The following is a 25,500-nucleotide window of genomic DNA, read 5'->3' on the forward strand; positions in this document are numbered from 1 at the left end:
ACCCAACCTATTTAAGATGTCAACTTCAAGGGGGTGACGTCAGAGTTGGGCCGTCCCAGGGATCCCAGTTAGCATGTATCAATCCATAACAGACTCACAAGCTAGGAGCTGGACCTCCATGGCTTACCCTTATGGCCAGAGTCCCACAGTAGGCCTACAGAGGACTGTACCTCCATGGCAACAGTTGCCTGCTTGGTAGACCTCTTTAAAATTGTCTGCATGCGGACCGACTGCGACTGCCTGAATTTTTCAGCAGCTCTACCCAGTCTAAAACCCCAGAGACCCAGAGCCTTCCTACGTCTCAAACACCGACTCACATTAAGACACCTTTCCGGGGGAAACGTGTTCATCCCTCCCAGCAATCGTAACCCCTCTATTGAGACATACTGTAGACTAGTTACACAAGATGTGACTGCCCTTGGTCAAAATAAACAAAACACCAAATCTTACAGTAACCTAATGGCAGAAGAGAAGGTTGCTTTTAGAGGATTTGCAGGATTATATTTCCATCATAATTAAACCAGTTGACAAGGGAGGAGCCACTGTGGTTATGAATAAGATTGATTATGTCGAGGAATATTTAAGGCCACTTGATGATGTTACGTTCTATAAGAAACCTCCGGATAACCCAACAATTTAAGACTATTTAAGAGGACTATTCATGATACTATTGTTATTACTGTTATACTATTATTTTTAAAAGGATGACATCACTAAAAAAGAGTTTCTAAAAATTGAACACCCAGTAATTCCTGCCTTTTACATTCTCCCTAGGATTCACAAGAGCCTGGAACAACCCCCTGGCCGCCCTATTGTGGCAGGCATTGGATCACTGACATCATCGACCTCATCCTATGTCGACTTTTTTTATTCGACCCCTAGCCGAGAACGTCCCATCTTTCATCAAGGATACAGGTCACAAGCTATCTATGATTGAGTCTACAAATCCTCTTCCAGATGACAAACTGATTCTTGTTTCTTTTGATGTCACTGCGCTGTACACCTCTATACCCCATGAAGGAAGGGTGGAGGCACTGCAACATTATCTCAAATTTCACAAAGGCCACAAAATGGTCTGGTCTGGTGTTGGACCTGGGCCTGGACCTGGGCCTGGACCTGGGCCTGGGGAAACACAGAGGCCCAGAACTGCTTTAGATTGTCTCTTTAGGTGCAGGTTAAGAGAAAAGAGAGCAATTAGGTCTTTGTGATCATTTAAATGTGTCTGTTGTCTAGTCAATGTCAAGTTTCAAGTAGAGAAACTGGTTTTGATAATAGGAGAGGTTGAGGTAGTGTATGTATGTTAACTGACAGTCTGACTGATAGTAGTATGACAAAATGTTTTCCCACTACCAATCGAAGTCCCTATAGATAGATAAAGTTACAGGAAACATTTGAATTCAAATTCAAGGTTCAGACCATGTAAGTGTGATTTAATCCTGGACTAGTCTTAAGCCTTGTCTGTGAAACTGGCCCAATATGAAATGAGTGGAATAAGCTTTCATCTTTTTTTCAGGAAGCCTAATCTTTACAACAGTGTTAAGGCCAATGCACACGGCGTGCGATTTTGTCCCACGACAACATTCGATTCTCAATTCACACCAATGAATGAATGAATGTGAATGGAGAATCGAATGTTGTCGTGCGACAATATCGCATCGCACGCCGTGTGCATTGTCTCATTGGGTCTCATTCAAAACAATGGAATCGAATTCGGCGGTGCGACAAAATCGCACGCCGTGTGCATTGGCCTTTAGGAATAATGACAATCACCACATCCACATTTGACACATGTATCATTTTATTTTCTGCCATGTACACACCGCAGCTGCTATGCCTCGTTAGCGTTTAATTTTTTTCTTCTTTTTTGTTGTTAATTCAATGACTAATACATGCCCTCATAGATATTTGCATTTCTATGTATAATATTGTTATCACCATGGGAACAAGATGCCGATCCATCAAATTAAAAAATGTACATTTTTTGACATTTTTATTTAGTTTTATTTGCGCTTTTGATCACATTCAAAGTAAATGGCAAGTTGAGTAACCATAATATTGTTACATAGATATAGTCTGTACCGCAAATAACATCAAAGATACTTTCAGCCAAGATTACATCCATGTCAGTTAGGTTTGGTTTCTGCTTGTTTCAGTCATGATTCCCAGAAACAAAAACTAAGTATCCAAGAATACACGTGAAGCCTTATTGTGTACTGTACAATGGCAGGTTATTATTAGTCAAAATGTTTTGGAAATTCCCTTTCTTGGTTATCATAATTCATCATAACTCTCTCTCTCTCACACACACACACACACACACACATACACACACACACACACACACACACACACACACACACACACACACCCATCAATAAATAAATACAAATAAAATGACATTTGCAAAGATGATGTCATCTGCAGAAGACAGATACTTGTTTGCTCCACCGTTGTTCATACCAGATTCATTTTCTAGGTTGATAGGACCAGGAATAAACTGTAAGAAACTCGGCTGAGGTTCCAATCTTTTTGAGATTACCACCATTTATTTGATACCAACAACAACAGAAGAAAAATCAAATCAACAGCAAATAAAACAAAAAACAGATACTGTACACCACGTCCGTGTGGCGTATCTCTGTCCCATCCCTGCTTTTACAATCTTAACAGGCTTAATTAAAGTTATGTTAGACAATCATAATGAGTACCACTGAAAGGGGGAGGGGGGCGGGGGTAAGTGCCTACTGTATTGTTTGAGCCATGGGTAACAAGTACTGCACACAAATCAAAAGAGAGGTCATTTCTGACTTTTGACCTTCTGTGAATGGCAGGACACACTGCTCAGAGGGAGGCGTGAAAACACAACACACATAAGACAGACATAAATAGAGCCAGAAAGACAAAGAAAAAGACAATTACATGAGGTGGGGGTTGAGCGTGTTCTTCACAAAGCAACATGTCAAAAAACAACAAATCCAACACTCCACCATCTGGAGCTAACTGTAAACAGAGCTGCAGTGTAGTGTTATTATACAGCATGGGTTGATCTGCTTCTGTGAAAAGGGTGGCTCAGATCATACTGATTTATGCGCCTGTGTGATTCCTATCGTCATTCTCTCACTCTTTTACAGCATCTATTCCAAACGCTCTTTGTGACAACTGTTGAATAAAACAATTGCCACGCTGGGCAAGAGACTCAACTTTGTTATGGCCTTAACCTTTGACCTTGGAACAGCAGATAATTTTTTGATTGGCGCACATACATGTACAGCAGGTACGGTGGGCAAATGTATTAAATGCTTTCGATTGCTGTTTCGTTTTTCTCAGTCCGAGCATGTTTCTCTATGTACACATTTTTACAATCGTCCTTCAGAAAGAGGCCAGTGTATGAGGCGAACGTCCGTAATTAGATTCCCATCGGTTTTCCTTCCATTGCAATTGTTTAGTTGTTGTTTATCGTACCACAGCAGCCAATACCTCGACAAAGGATCACAACAAAAGATGTCTACGTTCATAAGTCAACCCGACAAGAAAGGGGGGAGCTATCTTTGGTCACAAAATTAGCAAATCAAACAGGAAGTCAAAAGGAAAAAGAAAAAAAAGAGACATTGTAAAGCACGAAAAAAAAAGTTCCATAATTTGCCACAAAGGAAAAAAAAAAAAGAAAGTCCAGTGTCTTTAGCAGGGAGTATGAGAGGGTAATGTTTGGGCCAGAGTCGTGGCAGGATTAGCTTACAAGACTTCATAGGCATTTGTGGGTTTAGTTGGGGTTTAGCCAGAGTAGGGGGCAAAGGGAAGGAGAACCACTCAGCAAACGAGTCAGCCCATCCGTCAATCTTTTCTCACTTTCTCTTCCTCTTCTTCCTCCTCTTCCTCTTCCTCCTTTTCCTCCTCTTCCTCGTCCTTGGTGCAGTAGCGTTGGAGCAGTAGGTGCAGGTGCTGCTGAAGGGCGTCAGGTTGCAGGGCTTCTGAGGTGTCGTCTAGCCGCTCCAGGTGCACATGCTTACCCTGGGCGTCCCTCACCACTGTCCTCTTCTGGGTACGTGACTTACGCATTTCGGTTCTAAAGGAAAAGTTAAAGAAAGACAGATAAACGGAGAGAGAGAGGGGGGGGGGGGGGGGAGTTCAGTTTAGCTTACTGTTCACAGTTCCTACAGTACTTCTTACAAAAGTGTGTCATAATCTCCACATCCTCAGTGGATCACCAACATCTCACAAACACCAGGCATAGGAGACCTGTGGTCAAACACCAGGCATAGACCTGTGGTCAAACACCAGGCATAGACCTGTGGTCAAACACCAGGCATAGACCTGTGGTCAAACACCAGGCATAGACCTGTGGTCAAACACCAGGCATAGACCTGTGGTCAAACACCAGGCATAGACCTGTGGTCAAACACCAGGCATAGGAGACCTGTGGTCAAACACCAGGCATAGACCTGTGGTCAAACACCAGGCATAGACCTGTGGTCAAACACCAGGCATAGACCTGTGGTCAAACATCAGGCATAGGAGACCTGTGGTCAAACACCAGGCATAGACCTGTGGTCAAACACCAGGAACATGTTTCTTACCCACTTGCAGTACAATTAGTTAGACTTGCCTTGCGATTAAGATTGTGTGTGTGTGTGTGTGTGTATGCGTGTGTATGCGTGTGTTCACACCATGCTCTTTTTAAAGATCAAATGTGTTTCAACACAAAACCCAATGTTAACCAGCACACCTGCAACACACACATGCTGCTGGTGTCAAACCTTTTAACCACAGAACCGTCGTCCTTCACAAACTCTTTCTCTACTAAATGAGGGATGAGAACTTTCCCAAAACCTCCAGCATAAAATAAGGCCTGCATGGGACAAAACAGGGAAAAGGGGATTTTAACAAATCAAAAACCTTTGAGTTTGGTCCTAGAAAAACTCCCTCAAAATGTCAGTTAAGAGCACATTCAATTCATTCATGTCTCGTTTTGAATTCCTTTTAAAAAATGTTTTTGATTATGATCACATCATGTGATTGGAAACTACGTACTATCCAGTTGTGGAATTGTATTGGCTGCCCCTTGCTTACATGAGCTACATGAATCACCCATTCAACTGGATGCAGAACTGGAACATAGTAGACATTCGAACGAGACAGGCGCGTGAGACTGCCATATACTATATCTGCCATATACTGTATCATACATCCACTAAGATTGGAAATGAAGTAGTGTCCAGTTGTGGAATTATATAGAATCTACTGGGAAGGCTCGTAAGTGTGAAAGGGGTTTTAGTGTCACAACATGGTCGTGTTAAGTAGGCACGAACAAAATGTTTTGAAACATAAAACGGAAATGTGTTTCCCAATGTGGTTGAATCAGGGAGGGAGTCCTCTCATTAGCACTCTTTTGTGGGGCCTACTGAACATAACCCAGCACACTGACCTTCTCAAAGTCCTCTCTGGCCGAGGGGAGATCAGCTGCCAGTGAGGGGTCACCTGTGTGCTTCTCCATCCTCTCGCCTCTCACCACTGTCGTCTTGACAACCTTACTGACCTTCCGCCCCTTCACTTGCTCCGTCTCAAACTCTGAGGGCGCGGCAGCACCCAGGGCCAGGGGCTCTGAGAAGGTCAGCTGGGAGGGGGGGTCAAATACAGGTCACCTAAATGTCTTGGAACTGATTATATACTGCACTATGGACATTCTTCACATACCTTTACATTACGTTGAAATCGACATAAAGCCACTTATATGTATACATGATATATACAGTATAAAGTGTAAACTGTACAATGCAATAGTTTGGAGAAAATAACAGTAGCTACAGACATCTTTTCAACAGACCAAGGCCAATGGACACAAAGATAACAGATACTAACTTCTATTGATGTAAAAGTGACCACGGTCTACAGTATCCACAGACAAACATAGAAGACGGACTTACCTCTGTCTGATCTCCCTCACTCCGGACCACCGTCCTCTTGATGACCTTGGAGAAGGCATCTCCCTCTTCCACACTGACCATCTTCTGGGGAGACCCCTCCATCATCACTTCCTCTCTCTCCACTCCGTCTGGAGACACATACTTATGGATCACCTTCCTTGTGATCTGCAGGAGATAACAGTGCAAGGGAGAGGAGCACTAGGTCATTCACTGGATAAGCTCTGGGATGCTTGTAGAGGTGGTTAAAACAATCTCTATTTCCTATGTTTTACAGAATGTAATAGATTTTTCACTAGCTGACACATGACAATGCAAAGGCACTTGTGTGTTGTGATATGCTGAAAATCTGTTGAATACTATACTCTAGGAGGGTATAGCAAATCCCAGTGTAAATGATCTGTTTCGCATTTGTGACAGCAGCTGGTGAAAGTGGGAACAAGTTGGCAACCGACCAAATGTTCTGACTTTTATTCTGAAAAATGTAAGTACATTTCTAAACATTTTGATTGGTTGGCGACTCGTTCCCGCTTTCACCAGCTGCTGTCACATTTGATGGATGCGAGAATGTCTATCTACCTTCTTCACGACCATGTTTCCATGCTCATCCGTGTACTTTTCCTCCGTCACCGTCTGTGGAGGGATGTCTGGCAGATCATCCCCCTGTAGAGAGGACAGACACCGAGTCAGCATGCTGACCGTCCAATACTGAACCACAGGAAACACACGAGAATCGGTAGTACTCTGTACACACAGTATAATTGATCTGTATATATACTGTAACTACAGCATCAACATAATTCAAACCCGACTCAAAAAGAAGACAAACCAACAAAGCTCAGCTATATTGGATCTCAACCGTGATCTAAGACCATTCAGTTCATTAGGACAAAGCATGAGCATGCAAAACAAACAGGCAGATGGCACAGTAAATAAAGGTGTATATGAACTAGTCATCAGGACACTGTAGAGTGGAGTGAAAGAAAATGAAAAACATGACAATCCAAAAATAATTGTATAATTAGTCAAATTAATTTCCCCAATTTCAGAGCTATTCTGCAAGCCATTAGAAGGGTGGGGTTAGGAATCAGGGGGCTTCATATGACAACTGAATACCAGAAACTACCCCTCCACAGCACACAGGGACATGCTCTCCCATTCCCCGGTATACCTGGATGATTACTCTGCGTCGGACCACTCTGGTGGTCAACACCTCTTCCTCTGAACTATCGGACAGCGACCCTAGCGCCTCCTCTATCTCCTGATACACAGCACAGAGGGAGTGTTGGTTGGCACATTATGACATGGAAACAGGTAGTTCACGATACTCCAGGCACAACGCAACAGGCAATGGTGTTCCTTCTTTTCTCTTTCGGGTTCTTACGCTGCCAGAAAGGCATTATATTATACTAATATGAATATGGAGATAATATATATATACAGTATATACCATGAGACATGGAAAATAAAATGGTGTTGGTGATAGAAGATGAAGAGAAGGCACAGTTGTACAGAAATTGTCAACCAAACCAGCCATGCAAAATATGGATATTAAATGTTGAGAAAACAATATTATGTTCAAAGCTTCAAACAAGCACCTCTGTATGGAATGGAAATTCATTTGGAAACACTTCCCCATTCAATTGACTAAGTCAAGTACTTCTTACTTCTATATTCTTCTGAATATTCTGTACATAATTGTATAAACTGTATAAACTGTTTGCCCTGGCTGAAAAACAAGTGAAACATCTCGGCAAACACAGCAAGCATTCCCTCATTTAACGTTCTGGATCAGGTCTGCAGATCAGGCTTTGTGTCATGATTCTTCAATCGTGTGGTCAGTTTTTTCTTTTGACTTTTGCAGTGCATTGTTAGATACAGTGTGTCTAATACATGCAAACACAAAAACTCAGAAGCGTTTTGCATTAGTCTCGGTAAGGAAGTAGCTGTGTGTCGATCTCCACTTTGGACAGTTGTAAACACTGCATTCAGCCTCAGAAGCCGGGACACAAGCCAGGGCAGGGTTGCGTTCATGCTCGACCTCTTACCCTTCCCAGAAAGTCATCATCGTCCTCATACTCTGCCTGCTCCCTGGACAGAAGCTCCTCACACATGGGCACAGCGTCCTCCTCCTTGTAGTCCGGTGAGCCCTCAGGCTCGTAGGCAAAGTCTCCCAGACTTTCACTACCGGAGGAGAGGCGTTTGTGATCCTCCACCCGTAGGAACGGGTGTTTTGTGAAGACGGGGCTCCTCATGACGACGCCCACGTCGGGACTACCGGGTAGGGGGGACGGAGGTTCAAAGATGTGGTAGGCCATCAGAGGTTTATCTGGCTCCAGGTCCTCTGGCTCAGAGAAGTCTGAGAAGGCTTGTCGACAGTCAAAGAACTCTAGGTCGGAGTCTTCTTGGCGGGAGTCGACGCGTGGTTCCATGGGTGGGATGTGTGAGTCTAATGGTTCAAAGGTTGACAGTGTTTTCTCAAATTCAGAGAGCACTTGGTTAAAGCCAGGGGAGAACTGGAAGTCCTCTGCTGCTTCAGGTGGGCCCCTGGTGGCTTCAGGTGGGCCCACCTGAGAAGGGCTTTTGAGCTTGCCCTTGTCTGAGGGAGAATCACTGAACACCGGTGAGACTGGACTTAGGTCTGTCAGGGACATCTGACTACATTCAGATACTTTCTGAGAACGGTGTCCTGGAAACACGGCCTCGTAATCTGGCGGCACCATAAATTGGCTCGACGCTCCACTTTCCATAGATGCTTCTTGTGTGAATTGACCCCAGTCTGAGAATTCACGAGATCTGTCTGATGTTGGTGAAAATGGGCTAAAGTCAGCAGGCATTTTGAGTTCAGTGGCAGATTTAGGACGGGTTCTTGTAACCGGTTCCAATAGGTTAGGTGTCACGGTTCGATGGGTTGTTACTTCCTGTTCACTGAACTGCATTGGGGTTGGAACCCGTGGTTGGAAGCCAGTGGAAGTCTTTGGACACTTACTTAATGACAGACCTGATTCAACTCGTTCTTGACTCAAGTCTGATGACGACTTTGGCTCAGGTAAAATCATTTCAGTTATGGTGTGATGCAATGGTTTGCTTTCTTTGTCAGATTGAGATGAAGCCTGGGAAAGAAATGTTGACATTACCTGAATATGGAAACTTGTTCTTTTTTTAATAACAGCATGCCTGTCTATTTGCATTCACTAATACCATCAGGTCAACAAACTGCACCACACTCAGATCACATGAACCATGATTGGCATTCACACCACAGCAATTTGTTAATAATATTATTACATTGAACAATGTATTAATATAATACATTGAATATAATTAAACCTTACTTAGATCACTGCAAGAAGAAATTGAGAACAAATTCACAGGCAACACACCAGGCAACACAAAATCAACATTATTTGGCCACAAACAGTCAAAATCAGTTTGTTTTATTTGTTCACATTCAATTACATTTTAATTGCCCAAAGTACCACAAATACACAACATTCCGATGTAACACATGAGTGTTAACAGTGTTATTTTCATCCTCCATTAGAACAGAGTGTTATTGCAGTCTTCAATGACACACACGCAGCCAGTCTTGTCATGGACTGTCTCATGCATGCGCTCTTACCCTCTGCGGGACTTCATGGGTCTTTAATTCACCAGCGCTGAGGCACAGGACCTCTGCTCCATTCTCTCTTCTGTCCTGGACCTCCACTGGTTGTGGTGGGTATACAGCCGTATCTTTGAGGCCTTTTGCAATGTCTTCCAATGCAGCGGTGACTTGCGAAGTTGAGATTACTTCAGCATGTACCGTCTCTTTCAGTTCCTTAGATGTGGTCACCGTGTCGGCCTCTGATCCAGTTTTCCGTGGAACAATCTGGATTTGTCCACTCTTTGACAATAGAGCGGCGGACCTTTCATTCGTGGACATGGGGGTGTGCTCTGACGTTGAAACAGATGTCACATGACTCAACCTTACTGCTTCATTGGTCATTGTTTCTGTGCCTTCAAAATCTGACATGAACCCTTCCTCTGACGCTATTGATTCAGGGGACGACGGCCTCGTGCGATGATCCTCCACCCATTCTAGAGGTAACGCTACGAATTCAGTGTCTGAAGATATAGAAGCAGGTGAAGAGGATCTATCGCCGATAGGTTCCATCCAATACTGAGATATTATCCTCATAAACTCAGGCACTGGCGAGTCGGGTGGCAGCCGACGTCTACATTCGCAGTATATAGAATCTGTCGATTCAGGTGAGGACGGCCTGCTGTCAAGTTCAAGGGCTGAAGCTGAGGTGACCATTAGCTCATACTCAGAGTCTGTAGCCATTGATTCCGGTGACGATGACCTGTGTCCCTTAAACGTTGTGACGTACTCTACACATGACACTGTAAACTGAGGGATGGGGGAGTCGGGAGACAGTGACCTGTTCTCGTTCACCTCAGGCATAGATTCAGGCGAAGATGTTCTAAAGTCAGCCATTAACATCGCGGATTCAAAAGACATGGGTCTGTATTCAGGTAGTGACTCAGGTGATAGTGGTCTATCTTCTTCAAGCTGTTCCTCTGACATTATAGATTCAGGAGATGAGGACCTATGCTCAGCGAAGACGGTGTCAAGAGGTAAAGGTACACAGTCTGAATCTGATGTCACTGACTGAGGTGAAGGTGACCTGCTAGACCTTGTACATACTACACGTTCAAGTATAACCTGTCCAAACTCAAGTATAGGTGAGTCGGGGGACAGAGCTCTGTACTCATTCATCGACGCTCCAGATTCAGGAGATGAGGCTCTTATATCTCCCATCGACATCAATGACTCAGGTGACATGGGTCTGTAGTCGAGTAAAGACTCAGGAGATAGAGGTCTATCCTCTGTATCTGATACAGAAACCACCACCCAATCAGCATCAGAGTCTGGTGTTGGTTCAGAGGATGTTGATTTATAGCCTTCAGTTTCAAATGTATTCTCAGACTGTCTGTACTGGGCTACTGATAATACAGATGGATACTTGTTTACTACGGCTGATGACTCAGGAGCAACTGTGTCAGACATGCCTGGTGCTTTCTCAGCAGAAACGACACCGTGATCAATCATGGCTGCTGTTAATGGAGGTGCAACTGGTGATTCAGTAACAGCTTCAGAGGCAACCGGGCAGACTTCAGTGCGACCGTCGACACCATCGCTCCGTGTCTCTACGGACTCTGCTCTACACTCTACATACTCCATGAATCCTGTTTTACTGGAAAACGTTTCCCCTACATATTGAGGGTCGTCTATCGGAGAGATCAGTGTCCAGAGATCTGCATCGTACACGAGTCTGTATTCAGCCAGCGCGACAGCTGATTGGTCTGTTATAGGACTTGGTAATGGTCTCTCTTCAGTCTCCGAGGTCGTTGACTCTGGTGAGTCAGGTCTCTGCTCAGTCAATGAATCCTCAAAAATATCAGGTGCATATTCCATTTCTGAAGCCAATGACTCAGGTGAAGATGATCTATATGCTGTAATAGAAATAGCATATTCAGGTAAAGCCTGCCTAAACTCAGGTACAGGTGAGTCAGGTGATAGAGCACTGAATTCATCTACAGACGCTACTGAATCAGGTGATCCTGGTCTACCTTCATAGAATACTGACGCTAATGACACACTCCCATATTCTACATCTGAACATACTGATTCAGGTGATGATGATCTATATCCAGTAACACCTGTAAAAGACTCAGGTAATGCCGGTCTAAACTCAGGTACAGGTGAGTCAGGTGAGAGAGCACTGAATTCATCTACAGACGCTACTGAATCAGGTGATGAGGGTCTATCCTCAAAAAGCATTGATAAGAATAACTCAGTTTCCTGTTCCCAATCTGAGCATATTGATTGAGGCGATGATGATCTATACCCCATCACTATCGGTGTAGATTCATATAGTCGGCTGTACTGGGGCACTGGTGAGTCTGGTGATAAAGATCTGTACTCATTGACAGACGACGTTGATTCAGGAGATTCTGCTCTGTCCTCACTTGATAACATCTCAGAAATCAAAGGAGTGTATTCTGCGTCTGAAGTCACAGATTCAGGTGATGATGATCTATATCCAGCAACACCTGTAAAAGACTCAGGTAATGCCAGCCTAAACTCAGGTACAGGTGAGTCAGGTGATAGAGCCCTGAATTCATCTACAGACGCTACTGAGTCAGGTGATCCTGGTCTACCTTCATAGAATAATGATGCTAATGACACACTCCCATATTCTACATCTGAACATACTGATTCAGGTGATGATGATCTATATCCAGTAACACCTGTAAAAGACTCAGGTAATGCCGGTCTAAACTCAGGTACAGGTGAGTCAGGTGATAAGGCTCTGTACTCATTCACTGATGCTGTAGATTCAGGAGATGAGGCTCTTAATATTTCTGCCATCAACATCAATGACTCAGGTGACATGGGTCTGTAGTCAGGTGAGGACTCAGGAGATAGAGGTCTATCCTCTGTATCTGATATGAATGATTCTGGTGAGTCTGGTCTTTGCTCAATGCAAAAGGCTTCAAATAGGGCAATTTCAATATCTGAAGCAATTGATTCAGGTGATGATGATCTATATCCTGTCACGACTGAAGTTGTTTCACACTGTCTAAACTCAGGTACAGGTGAGTCAGGTGAGAGAGCCCTGAATTCATCTACAGACGCTACTGAGTCAGGTGATCCTGGTCTACTTTCATAGAATAATGACGCTAATGACACACTCCCATATTCTACATCTGACCATACTGATGATTCTGGTGATGATGATCTATATCCAGTAACACCTGTAAAAGACTCAGGTAATGCCGGTCTAAACTCAGGTACAGGTGAGTCAGGTGAGAGAGCACTGAATTCATCTACAGACGCTACTGAATCAGGTGAACCTGGTCTACCTTCATAGAATAATGATGCTAATGACACACTCCCATATTCTACATCTGAACATACTGATTCAGGTGATGATGATCTATATCCAGTAACACCTGTAAAAGACTCAGGTAATGCCGGTCTAAACTCAGGTACAGGTGAGTCAGGTGAGAGAGCCCTGAATTCATCTACAGACGCTACTGAATCAGGTGATGAGGGTCTATCCTCAAAAAGCATTGATAAGAATAACTCAGTTTCCTGTTCCCAATCTGAGCATATTGATTGAGGCGATGATGATCTATACCCCATCACTATCGGTGAAGATTCATATAGTAGGCTGTACTGGGGCACTGGTGAGTCTGGTGATAAAGATCTGTACTCATTTAGAGACGACGTTGATTCAGGAGATTCTGCTCTGTCCTCACTTGATAACATCTCCGAAATCAAAGGAGCGTATTCTGTGTCTGAAGTCACAGATTCAGGAGATGATGATCTATATCCAGCAACACCTGTAAAAGACTCAGGTAATGCCGGTCTAAACTCAGGTACAGGTGAGTCAGGTGAAAGTGGTCTATGTTCATTGACTGATGCTGTAGATTCAGGTGATGACGGTCTATCCTCAAAAAGCAGCGGGAATAATTCACTATCCAATTCCATATCTGACCATGCTGATTCGGGAGATGATGATCTATATCCAAATAAGTAAATAACAGACTCTTGTAATGCCTGCCTAAACTCAGGTATGGGAGAGTCTGGTGATAAGGCTCTGTACTCATTCACTGATGCTGTAGATTCAGGAGATGAGGCTCTTATATCTGCCATCAACATCAATGACTCAGGTGACATGGGTCTGTAGTCAGGTGAGGACTCAGGAGATAGAGGTCTATCCTCTGTATATGATATGAATGATTCTGGTGAGTCTGGTCTTTGCTCAATGCAAAAGGCTTCAAATGTCAAGAGGGCAAATTCAATATCTGAAGCAATTGATTCAGGTGATGATGATCTATATCCTGTCACGACTGAAGTTGATTCATATTGTCTAAACTCAGGTATAGGTGAGTCAGGTGATAGAGCCCTGTATTCATCTACAGACGCTACTGAATCAGGTGATGAGGGTCTACCTTCATAGAATAATGATGCTAATGACACACTCCCATATTCTACATCTGAACATACTGATTCAGGTGATGATGATCTATATCCAGTAACACCTGTAAAAGACTCAGGTAATGCCGGTCTAAACTCAGGTACAGGTGAGTCAGGTGAGAGAGCCCTGAATTCATCTACAGACGCTACTGAATCAGGTGATGATGGTCTATCCTCAAAAAGGATTGATAAGAATAACTCAGTTTCCTGTTCCCAATCTGAGCATATTGATTGAGGCGATGATGATCTATACCCCATCACTATCGGTATAGATTCATATAGTCGGCTGTACTGGGGCACTGGTGAGTCTGGTGATAAAGATCTGTACTCATTTACAGACGACGTTGATTCAGGAGATTCTGCTCTATCCTCACTTGATAACATCTCAGAAATCAAAGGAGCGTATTCTGTGTCTGAAGTCACAGATTCAGGAGAAGATGATCTATATCCAGTAACACCTGTAAAAGACTCAGGTAATGCCGGTCTAAACTCAGGTACAGGTGAGTCAGGTGATAAGGCTCTGTACTCATTCACTGATGCTGTAGATTCAGGAGATGAGGCTCTTAATATTTCTGCCATCAACATCAATGACTCAGGTGACATGGGTCTGTAGTCAGGTAAGGACTCAGGAGATAGAGGTCTATCCTCTGTATCTGATATGAATGATTCTGGTGAGTCTGGTCTTTGCTCAATGCAAAAGGCTTCAAATGTCAAGAGGGCAAATTCAATATCTGAAGCAATTGATTCAGGTGATGATGATCTATATCCTGTCACGACTGAAGTTGTTTCACACTGTCTAAACTCAGGTACAGGTGAGTCAGGTGAGAGAGCACTGAATTCATCTACAGACGCTACTGAATCAGGTGATCCTGGTCTACCTTCATAGAATAATGATGCTAATGACACACTCCCATATTCTACATCTGAACATACTGATTCGGGAGAAGATGATCTATGTCCAGTAACACCTGTAAAAGACTCAGGTAATGCCAGTCGAAACTCAGGTACAGGTGAGTCAGGTGAGAGAGCCCTGAATTCATCTACAGACGCTACTGAATCAGGTGATGAGGGTCTATCCTCAAAAAGCATTGATAAGAATAACTCAGTTTCCTGTTCCCAATCTGAGCATATTGATTCAGGTGATGATGATCGATACCACATCACTATCGGTATAGATTCATGAAGTAGGCTGTACTGGGGCACTGGTGAGTCTGGTGATAAAGATCTGTACTCATTGACAGACGACGTTGATTCAGGAGATTCTGCTCTGTCCTCACTTGATAACATCTCCGAAATCAAAGGAGCGTATTCTGTGTCTGAAGTCACAGATTCAGGAGAAGATGATCTATATTCAGTAACACCTGTAAAAGACTCAGGTAATGCCAGCCTAAACTCAGGTACAGGTGAGTCAGGTGATAAGGCTCTGTACTCATTCACTGATGCTGTAGATTCAGGAGATGAGGCTCTTAATATATCTGCCATCAACATCAATGACTCAGGTGACAAGGGTCTGTAGTCAGGTACGGACTCAGGAGATAGAGGTCTATCCTCTGTATCTGATATGAATGATTCTGGTGAGTCTGGTCTTTGCTCAATGCAAAAGGCTTCAAATGTCAAGAGGGCAAATTCAATATCTGAAGCAATTGATTCAGGTGATGATGATCTATATCCTGTCACGACTGAAGTTGTTTCACAATGTCTAAACTCAGGTACAGGTGAGTCAGGTGAGAGAGCCCTGAATTCATCTACAGACGCTACTGAATCAGGTGATCCTGGTCTACCTTCATAGAATAATGACGCTAATGACACACTCCCATATTCTACATCTGAACATACTGATTCAGGTGATGATGATCTATATCCAGTAACACCTGTAAAAGACTCAGGTAATGCCGGTCTAAACTCAGGTACAGGTGAGTCAGGTGAGAGAGCACTGAATTCATCTACAGATGCTACTGAATCAGGTGATGAGGGTCTATCCTCAAAAAGCATTGATAAGAATAACTCTGTTTCCAGTTCCCAATCTGAGCATATTGATTCAGGTGATGGTGATCGATACCCCATCACTATCGGTGTAGATTCATATAGTCGGCTGTACTGGGGCACTGGTGAGTCTGGTGATAAAGATCTGTACTCATTGACAGACGACGTTGATTCAGGAGATTCTGCTCTGTCCTCACTTGATAACATCTCAGAAATCAAAGGAGCGCATTCTGTGTCTGAAGTCACAGATTCAGGTGATGATGATCTATATCCAGCAACACCTGTAAAAGACTCAGGTAATGCCAGTCTAAACTCAGGTACAGGTGAGTCAGGTGATAAGGCTCTGTACTCATTCACTGATGCTGTAGATTCAGGAGATGAGGCTCTTAATATTTCTGCCATCAACATCAATGACTCAGGTGACAAGGGTCTGTAGTCAGGTAAGGACTCAGGAGATAGAGGTCTATCCTCTGTATCTGATATGAATGATTCTGGTGAGTCTGGTCTTTGCTCAATGCAAAAGGCTTCAAATAGGGCAATTTCAATATCTGAAGCAATTGATTCAGGTGATGATGATCTATATCCTGTGGAGATAGCAGACTCAGGTAAAGCCTGTTTGAATTCAGGAATAGGTGAGTCAGGTGATAGGGGCCTGAATTCATCTACAGATGCTACTGAACCAGGAGAAGATGCTCTACGTTCCTTAGCCACACATGTTGAGTCAAATATCTCCACCTCAGTATCTGATACTGATTCAGGTGATGATGATCTATATCCAGTAACACCTGTAAAAGACTCAGGTAATGCCGGTCTAAACTCAGGTACAGGTGAGTCAGGTGATAGAGCCCTGAATTCATCTACAGACGCTACTGAATCAGGTGATGAGGGTCTATCCTCAAAAAGGATTGATAAGAATAACTCAGTTTCCTGTTCCCAATCTGAGCATATTGATTGAGGCGATGATGATCTATACCCCATCACTATCGGTATAGATTCATATAGTAGGCTGTACTGGGGCACTGGTGAGTCTGGTGATAAAGATCTGTACTCATTTACAGACGACGTTGATTCAGGAGATTCTGCTCTGTCCTCACTTGATAACATCTCAGAAATCAAAGGAGCGTATTCTGTGTCTGAAGTCACAGATTCAGGAGATGATGATCTATATCCAGCAACACCTGTAAAAGACTCAGGTAATGCCAGCCTAAACTCAGGTACAGGTGAGTCAGGTGAGAGAGCACTGAATTCATCTACAGACGCTACTGAGTCAGGTGATCCTGGTCTACCTTCATAGAATAATGATGCTAATGACACACTCCCATATTCTACATCTGAACATACTGATTCGGGAGAAGATGATCTATATCCAGTAACACCTGTAAAAGACTCAGGTAATGCCGGTCTAAACTCAGGTACAGGTGAGTCTGGTGATAAGGCTCTGTACTCATTCACTGATGCTGTAGATCCAGGAGATGAGGCTCTTAATATTTCTGCCATCAACATCAATGACTCAGGTGACATGGGTCTGTAGTCAGGTAAGGACTCAGGAGATAGAGGTCTATCCTCTGTATCTGATATGAATGATTCTGGTGAGTCTGGTCTTTGCTCAATGCAAAAGGCTTCAAATAGGGCAATTTCAATATCTGAAGCAATTGATTCAGGTGATGATGATCTATATCCTGTTGAAATAGCAGACTCAGGTAAAGCCTGTTTAAATTCAGGAATAGGTGAGTCAGGTGATAGGGGCCTGAATTCATCTACAGATGCTACTGAACCAGGAGAAGATGCTCTACGTTCCTTAGCCACACATGTTGAGTCAAATATCTCCACCTCGGTATCTGATACTGATTCAGGTGATGTTGATCTATAAAATGACTGAAGAGCATCAGGTAATGACAGTGAATATTGTGGTATGGGGGAATCTGGGGATAGAGATCTGTATTTATCTATAGAATTCACTGACTCAGGGGAATCTGATCTCAAACCAGTCGTTAACATAAGTGACTCAGGTGATAGAGGTCTATATTCAGAGTCAGAATCAGGTGAGAGTGGTCTATCCTCAGTTGATAAGGCCTGTGAAACAGCAGGGGCTTCAGTGGAAGCAGGAACAAACTCAAAGCCAGTCTGAACATACTCTATTCTACTCCCTGCATACTCCATTACACCTGTTTTACTAGAGAAGGTTTCACCGACATACTGAGGATCATGCATTTGAGAAATCAGTTTCCATAGCTCTGCGTCATACACAAGTCTATACACTGGCACGCGTATTGCTGTTAAGGGTAATGGTGCTGTTGAGAGTGACCTTTCCCCAACATCTGATTCTGCTGATTCAGGTGAGTCCGGTCTTTGTATAAAATCAAAGGCCTCAGAACATGAAGGTGCATATTCAATTTCTGAGGAAACTGATTCGGGTGATGATGATCTCTTTCCACTAATCGATGTGACAAATTCATGTAATGTTTGTCCAAACTCAGGTATGGGTGAGTCAGGTGATAGCGGTCTATGTTCACTGACTGATGCTGTTGATTCCGGAGAGGAAGGCCTAGCTTCAATGGCATATACTGGGCCAAAAATGTCAACTTCACCATCAGACACTGATTCGGGTGATGACGATCGATTAAATGATTCAGCAGTTTCACAGACTGACAGTGAATATTGGGGAACGGGTGAATCTGGGGATAAAGATCTATATTTATCTAACGACTTCACAGACTCAGGAGAATCTGATCTTAAACCAGTCATGAAGAAGGACTCAGGTGATAGAGGTCTATATTCACACTCAGAATCTGGTGAGAGTGGTCTACCCTCAGTCGATAAGGCCTGTGAAACAGTGATGGCTTCAGTGAAAACAGGAGGGAAATCAAGTATGTCAGTCAAGTCAGTCTGAACATACTCTAATCTACTCCCTGCATACTCCATTACACCTGTTTTACTAGATACTACATACTGAGGATCGTGTATTTGAGAGATCATCATCCGTAGATCTGCATCATACACAAGTTTATACACTGGCACTTGTATTGTTGTCAGGGGTAATACTAAACTCTGTTCATGTGCAGGAGATGTACACTTAGCTACTATTGGTTGTCCCTCAGGGCGATTCATAGTTATTTCAAATGACATTGGCAGAGCATCTGCTGCTGTTGTTGTTGATGACCCAGGTGACATTGTGTCCTTGTCTGTCACAGGCTGAGTTACATTAGATGGGTCTTTAAGAGGTTTAGATTGACCAGATGCACTTGTTGGTTTGGTTACAGTAACTGCATCAACAGGCTTAGCAAGGGCTTGGTTTCCCCCCGGTGTTATTGAATCGGATTTGACTGGATTTTGTTCCATTACGGTTTTAGCTGACTCCAGAGGTAACACCTGTTTTTCACAAGGTGTTTCCACGGATTCTGGTTTTTCTAGCTTTTTCACAGCTGATCTGTCTGCAGATGGCACTTCTGCATTGCCAGGTACTGAAGGGCTCTGCTCACTTACAGGTAGAACTGATTCTGATAATTGTTTTTCAGCTGGAGCTGCTGGGCGTTGTTCAGTTTTAGGCTTTTCGTTTTTTAGTGGGCTTGATGGATTGTGTTTTGTAACAGTTTTACCTTTCTCAGGTGAATGCTGAATAATACCTTGTGTTGATTGAACAGATTCTGATATTACTGGGTTAGATTCAATAATAGCTGATTCAGCTGATTTCTGCTTACTTCTTACTATTTCATGTTCAAATTGTACTGATCCACACTCATCTTTGGGTGATACAGACTTCGTAAAAATTACATCAGACACAGTTCTCTCAGGTAAAGCTGTCCCATATTCTTTTTCAAAAGGTAAAGCTTCAGGTGATGTTGATCTATAATGAGTACCTATAGACTCTAGAGACATGGGCACATATTCAGTGTCTGATGACACTGATTCTGGTGAAGACGATCTATATCCTTTTGTTACAGTAATAGAGTGAAAGAATGCCTGTCTAAAATCAGGTACAGGTGAGTCAGGTGATAGCCGCCTATGTTCGTCGACTGATGCTGTTGATTCAGGAGATGATGATCTATCCTCAAAAAGTGATGATAGTAATGGCGTGGCTTCATATTCCGTATCTGATAGCATTGATTCAGGGGAATATAATCTACATAACGTCACCGATGCAATAGGGTCAGATCGACGATATTGTGGGATTGGAGAATCTGGTGATAAGGCTCTGTACTCATTCACTGATGCTGTAGATTCAGGAGATGAGGCTCTTATATCTGCCATCAACATCAATGACTCAGGTGACATGGGTCTGTAGTCAGGTAAGGACTCGGGAGATAGAGGTCTATCCTCTGTATCTGATGCAGACACAACCACCCATTCATCATCAAGGTCCTCTGTATCTGATACAATGGATCTAGGTGACTCTGGTCTAAACTCAGTGACTATAGAATCACATATCAATGGTTCATAGTTAATATCTGATACTTCTGATTCGGGTGAGGATGATCTATATCCAACTACTGATGTAATACATTCCGGCAAAAATGGTCTAAACTCAGGTATGGGTGAGTCAGGTGAGAGAGCCCTGTATTCATCTACAGACGCTACTGAGTCAGGTGATGAGGGTCTATCCTCACAAAGGATTGATGAGAGGAGCTCAGTTTCAAGTTCCGTATTTGACGCCACTGACTCAGGTGACAATGGCCTATAACCACTCACGAATGTCACGGTTTCAGGTAATGCCTGTCTAAAGTCAGGAACGGGAGAGTCAGGTGACAGTGGTCTGTTGTCTGTCACTGACGCGGTTGATTCAGGTGATGACGCTCTAGTTTCATCTAGATACATGTCAGGGGAGAGAGGTCTGCTCTCTGGAGGAGACTCTGACGTAACCAGCCACTGCATTGTTTCGAAAATGATAGACTCGGGTGACGACCTTCTGTCCTCGGTGTCAAAAGTGACTGTTTCGGGGGAAATGGATCTACGGTAACCGTATTCACTGTCTGGCGATGCCGGACGACCCATGTCTCCGTTGTTAGAAACCATAGGTGTTAATGGCCGTTCCTCTGTTCTTTCTGGTAACAGAAGTCTACAATCAGGAGCTCCTGGGGCACTTAAGAATCTTTGCCCCGGGGCATGAAAAGGAAACTCAGTCTCCCACTCAACCACAGGGGGCGGTAGAGGAGACAGAGGCCTAAACTGTGGAATAGGCGAATCAGGTGCGAGAAGACTGAGTTCAGTGACAGATGAAACGGATTCGGGGGACGAAGCTCTACTCTCCGTCATCAGTATGGATGAATCTGGAGTTGAGGGGCGATACTCAGGTATAGGTGAGTCAGGTGAGAGTCGTCCCCACTTATCGGCTGATGTCACTGACTCAGGTGAAGATGATCTATCGTGCATTGAAATCTCATGTTCAGCTGTGTACTTAGATCCCGAATCTGGGGATGGGGACCTGCTTTCGGTTTCAGAAGCCATAGATTCTGGCGTCATAGGTGCACAGTCTAACATTGGCGTGGCTAATACCACTGTATCTGAACCTGGTGGCTTATGTATTGAGTCTGTATTTTGTTCACTGTTAGGTATGGTGATTTCAAATCTGTGCTCAATGCCAGATGTAACAGATTCTGCTGATCTAAGGTCAGTCACTCCACTTGAAGGCTCAGTAGTTGAGTCATGTGACACCTGTGGTGCTGCGGTGAAAATGGATTCTGATCTTGCGGACTCTAAAATCAGGGTGGCTCCCATTATGTCAGAGGTGGCTGGGGAAGTTTGAGCTGACATTGAAAAGTCCTTTTCTAATGCAATGAAGGCGGAGGCAGGGATTGAGTGACTGCTATCTATAGGTTTAACCTGAAGCTCAGTGGAGATGGAGACTGCCTGGTCAAGAGTAGGCCGGTCTATATTTATGACAGGCTCAGAGGCAGGGGGAGCATCTGCACAAACCGGTGTGGCTCTGAGAGTTCCATCTACATCATCACCTAGTCCCATTTCTGTCTGTCTAGATTCTTCACTAGATGTATCCTTGGGCTCTGTAGAATGGGATGTTAGGGCAACATCCTCACCCGTTGAAGCCAGTACAACCGTATCATACCCATACAGGACGCCGTAGAGCCTGAGCGATACCTCCTCGATATGTTGCTCCGTGAATACCTCTTGTGACGTCATCTGTTTGGGTTGAGGTACCACGCCAGAAGCCTGGGTTGGCTGAGTCAGAGGCGGTCCATGCCCAGGCTCTGCTGTAACACGGATCTTCTCAACACAGGTCTGCTCAATGGATTGATGGGTCATAACAACGGAGGTAGTAGTGGAGACATGCGTACAGTCCTCCAGGGTTTGCGACAGCTCCGCAGATAGCTCACTGAAGTCCGGCTCGGCCCGGTCGCATTCAGTCAGACTGTCCCCGAAATCGGTCAACGCGGATAACGGCCGGCTCTCGTAGAGCCGTTTTTGAGTTTTAGTCCGTGACCCTGGTGACGAAATTTTTGGCGACAACCGTTTGTCGTCGTACTCAGCTCCAGAGGAGTGCGGTGACCCTGCGCTCCCCTCAGCCCCCCCCTGTGTCCGATCCTGAGGACGTTGGACAGAGGGTGATGGTGGAGGGGTGCTCTCCATGGGCCTCTTCGGGATGGCTCCCTCACTGTAAACAGGATCTAAAACTTGAGACTGGAGATTGTAGGGGGAGGTGCGGTACAACGTGAAGATAGGACTTACGTGTTTGAGAGTGCCCACATGTAGTGACTCCGCTGCAGTGCTCTCACATCCAGTCCGAGATGTACCGTCAACAGAGCTGAGGGAGAATGACATGAAGTCAAATCATCTGATTGTATTTATTCTGTTAATAATCTGATCCACTTAACCATATCTAAACCTTTTTCAATCAATGCTCCATGCTTATAAACTAGACTTACTGTGTCGACACAAGCTCTTTTTGCAGCTTCTCTTTCTGGGTGTGTCTTAGGAGTCCTGTTGCTGACGTGTCTGTTTCGACTCGTCCTGATGTCTCTTGTAGAGATGACATGCTGGCGGAGAGGTCCTCTTCAGATACCATTGGAGGCTGCTGCCCAGACCGAGACCCTCCTGGGGTGGTGTTTGCGCGCCTGCCCGACTGGGGACTATCTATTTCCTCATGCAGGGCAGAGAAACCTGAACAGGCACAGATATGGACTCCTGTCATCTCTCATCTTGATTATATGATTGAAAATGATGATGCAGATGGTATGACTGTATGAACACTGCGATTCACTGAAACATTGAGGATAGGAAGCTGCTAAAATCATAATCTACTGTTTCATCCAGTTGCATCATTGATGATGACTATTCTAATAGCTCTCAAAATAGTTTGCTTTGTGATCATGATTCCATGATGGAATCAACCATTGTGCTTCAAAATAATACCTTCACTGTGATCCAGTGCTATGGTCCTCTCAATCTCTGCATAGGTATGTGACGATGTCTCCTCCTGGGTGGACTTGCTTAACTTTGTTTCAATCAGGTGGACAATGTCCATACGATTGATCTTGGTGAGCCTTTCGATCAGTGTGGTTTCTGTGGCAAAAATAAAATAAAAATGATGCAATAATATTATGCCATTATGCAATTAATGAATATTATACTTTTTATAATAACATTATACAATTATAATATGTTGGCATGGTGGATTAGTATTTCTGGGACAATGTGTGGTAGTAACCATCTCTTCAGGTTACATCTTAACTGCTCCTCCTGAGACATCTTCTGACCCTCACCACTACGTCTCCTAAAGACACCCGCTTTCCCCCCTACTGTGTCCCTAAGAACTTCTATTGCCCCCCTTGTACTGTTTCTCAGTTTCTCCAGTAATATAAACATTTTTTTTTAGTAGGCGATAATAGGGAGAGGGTTTTTCCTTCTATCAATGGCCCCGGGCCCGAGCTAGAGTACTCTTCCTGCAACGAATGGTGGACTGCTGATTCACATGCTTAGTATTCAAATGTATTGATTGTAAGTCGCTTTGGAATAAGGCGTCTGCTAAATGCCAAAAATGTAAATGTAAATGTAATGGTAGTAGAGGACCCCACCTGTGGTGTTTTTCCCCTCCGACCAGAACTTCAGCAGGGCATAGCTTTGGTCCTGTAGTGAGTTGGGGTTCTCAATCCTTATCAGGTTGATCCTCTCCTCGCTGAACTCCAGCTCTCGAGCCAATTCTGATGTGAATGAAATGAGAAATGAGCAAAGAGATATTCAAAGGGTTTTGAAGATGACTGTTGAGTTCATGACTGCTGAATCCTGCAAATATATGAATGAATGGGCTTTATTGTCATTGATATAGTACAGGTACCAAACAACGAAATGTGGGAGGGGTGGCTCCCCTGGTGCTAGGAAAAAAACAACAACTAAAAAAACAAGAAGGGAAAGGAGCTGGTTTACATAAATAAAGGCTATGTACACTATCCACTATACTATACTGTACAGATAAAACACTGTGCTGTACTCTATGCTATGGCTGATTAGATATAATTATTTTGTAGACTGGACATAGACTGGACATAATCATCAAATGGAATAATTGTGGTTAATTTAAGAAATAAATCATGTTAAATCATTTTTGATGTGTGTGATTTTATCTGTGAACACATTTAGGGAATGTGGCCACAACCGTTGAGTTGCCACAACAGCAGATAATAATATTCTCCTTGGTATCTATCTAACTCTTATTTCTCCTGAGGTGCCACTCACCTGTCCAACTGAAGCCAAGATGGTCGGCTATGATGGCCAAACGTTCCTCTTTCCTCTCAGCTTCATCCTGTGGATCTACTGTAAATACCACCACAACAGCAGGACAGCCGTGAACGAACAGGCCAGGAAAAGTCACATGGAAGAACACCTTTCGCATGCGAGCACATGAGGACAAATACTTTTCACTGGCTCTCTCGTGTCCTGTGGTACTATTGTTAACTATTTGGACATAATTTGTGGCACTGACCGACATTACAACAGTGATATCAACTGACTGTAGGGTATTATTAGCTGGTTATTCAAGTGCATGCTATTGATGTAGACTACTAAATTATCATTAGGTATACAAGCTCTACACACTGATTAAACACACCTATGTGCACATCAAAGCTCTAAACTGATTAAACACACCTATGTGCACATCAAAGCTCTAAACTGATTAAACACACCTATGTGCACATCAAAGCTCTAAACTGATTAAACACACCTATGTGCACATCAAAGCTCTAAACTGATTAAACACACCTATGTGCACATCAAAGCTCTAAACTGATTAAATACACCTATGTGCACATCAAAGCTCTAAACTGATTAAACACACATATGTGCACATCAAAAGCAGGACTAAGTTCAGCCTACAATTCAGCAGAACTAAGTTCAGCCTACAATTCAGCAGAACAAAGTTCAGCCTACAATTGTGACAGCTAGGTAAAAAAAACTATTTTGGTGACACTGTATTAGAAATTGCTCTCATATTTGTATAGTTGTAACTTGTAATTAACATAGTAATAATGTTGTATAAACATTTAGTTTTATAGTAATCATGTAATCACATGGTACATGAAGATTAACAGTTTGTCTTATCACAGAAGTAGAATAAGAACT

General features: G+C 43.5%; 1 protein-coding gene across 1 annotated transcript in view; it reads right to left on the reverse strand.

Moving 5' to 3' along the window:
• Positions 1-1,047: 1,047 nt before the first annotated feature.
• Positions 1,048-25,500, reverse strand: part of LOC308169325 (ankyrin-2-like) — a gene marked incomplete at both ends in the record, with an annotated part of 104,887 nt that continues 80,434 nt past the window's right edge. Inside the window, 11 exons of the mRNA XM_080544011.1 lie at positions 1,048-1,122; positions 3,847-4,063; positions 4,755-4,846; positions 5,423-5,611; positions 5,922-6,086; positions 6,498-6,581; positions 22,612-22,687; positions 22,809-23,043; positions 23,296-23,445; positions 23,958-24,083; positions 24,616-24,693. Coding sequence (XP_080400137.1) covers positions 1,048-1,122; positions 3,847-4,063; positions 4,755-4,846; positions 5,423-5,611; positions 5,922-6,086; positions 6,498-6,581; positions 22,612-22,687; positions 22,809-23,043; positions 23,296-23,445; positions 23,958-24,083; positions 24,616-24,693 — 1,487 coding nt within the window. The remainder of the gene's footprint in view (positions 1,123-3,846; positions 4,064-4,754; positions 4,847-5,422; positions 5,612-5,921; positions 6,087-6,497; positions 6,582-22,611; positions 22,688-22,808; positions 23,044-23,295; positions 23,446-23,957; positions 24,084-24,615; positions 24,694-25,500) is intronic.

Source organism: Nansenia antarctica (assembly GCF_963989245.1).
Source record: "Nansenia antarctica genome assembly, chromosome: 13".
Taxonomy (NCBI): domain Eukaryota; kingdom Metazoa; phylum Chordata; class Actinopteri; order Argentiniformes; family Microstomatidae; genus Nansenia; species Nansenia antarctica.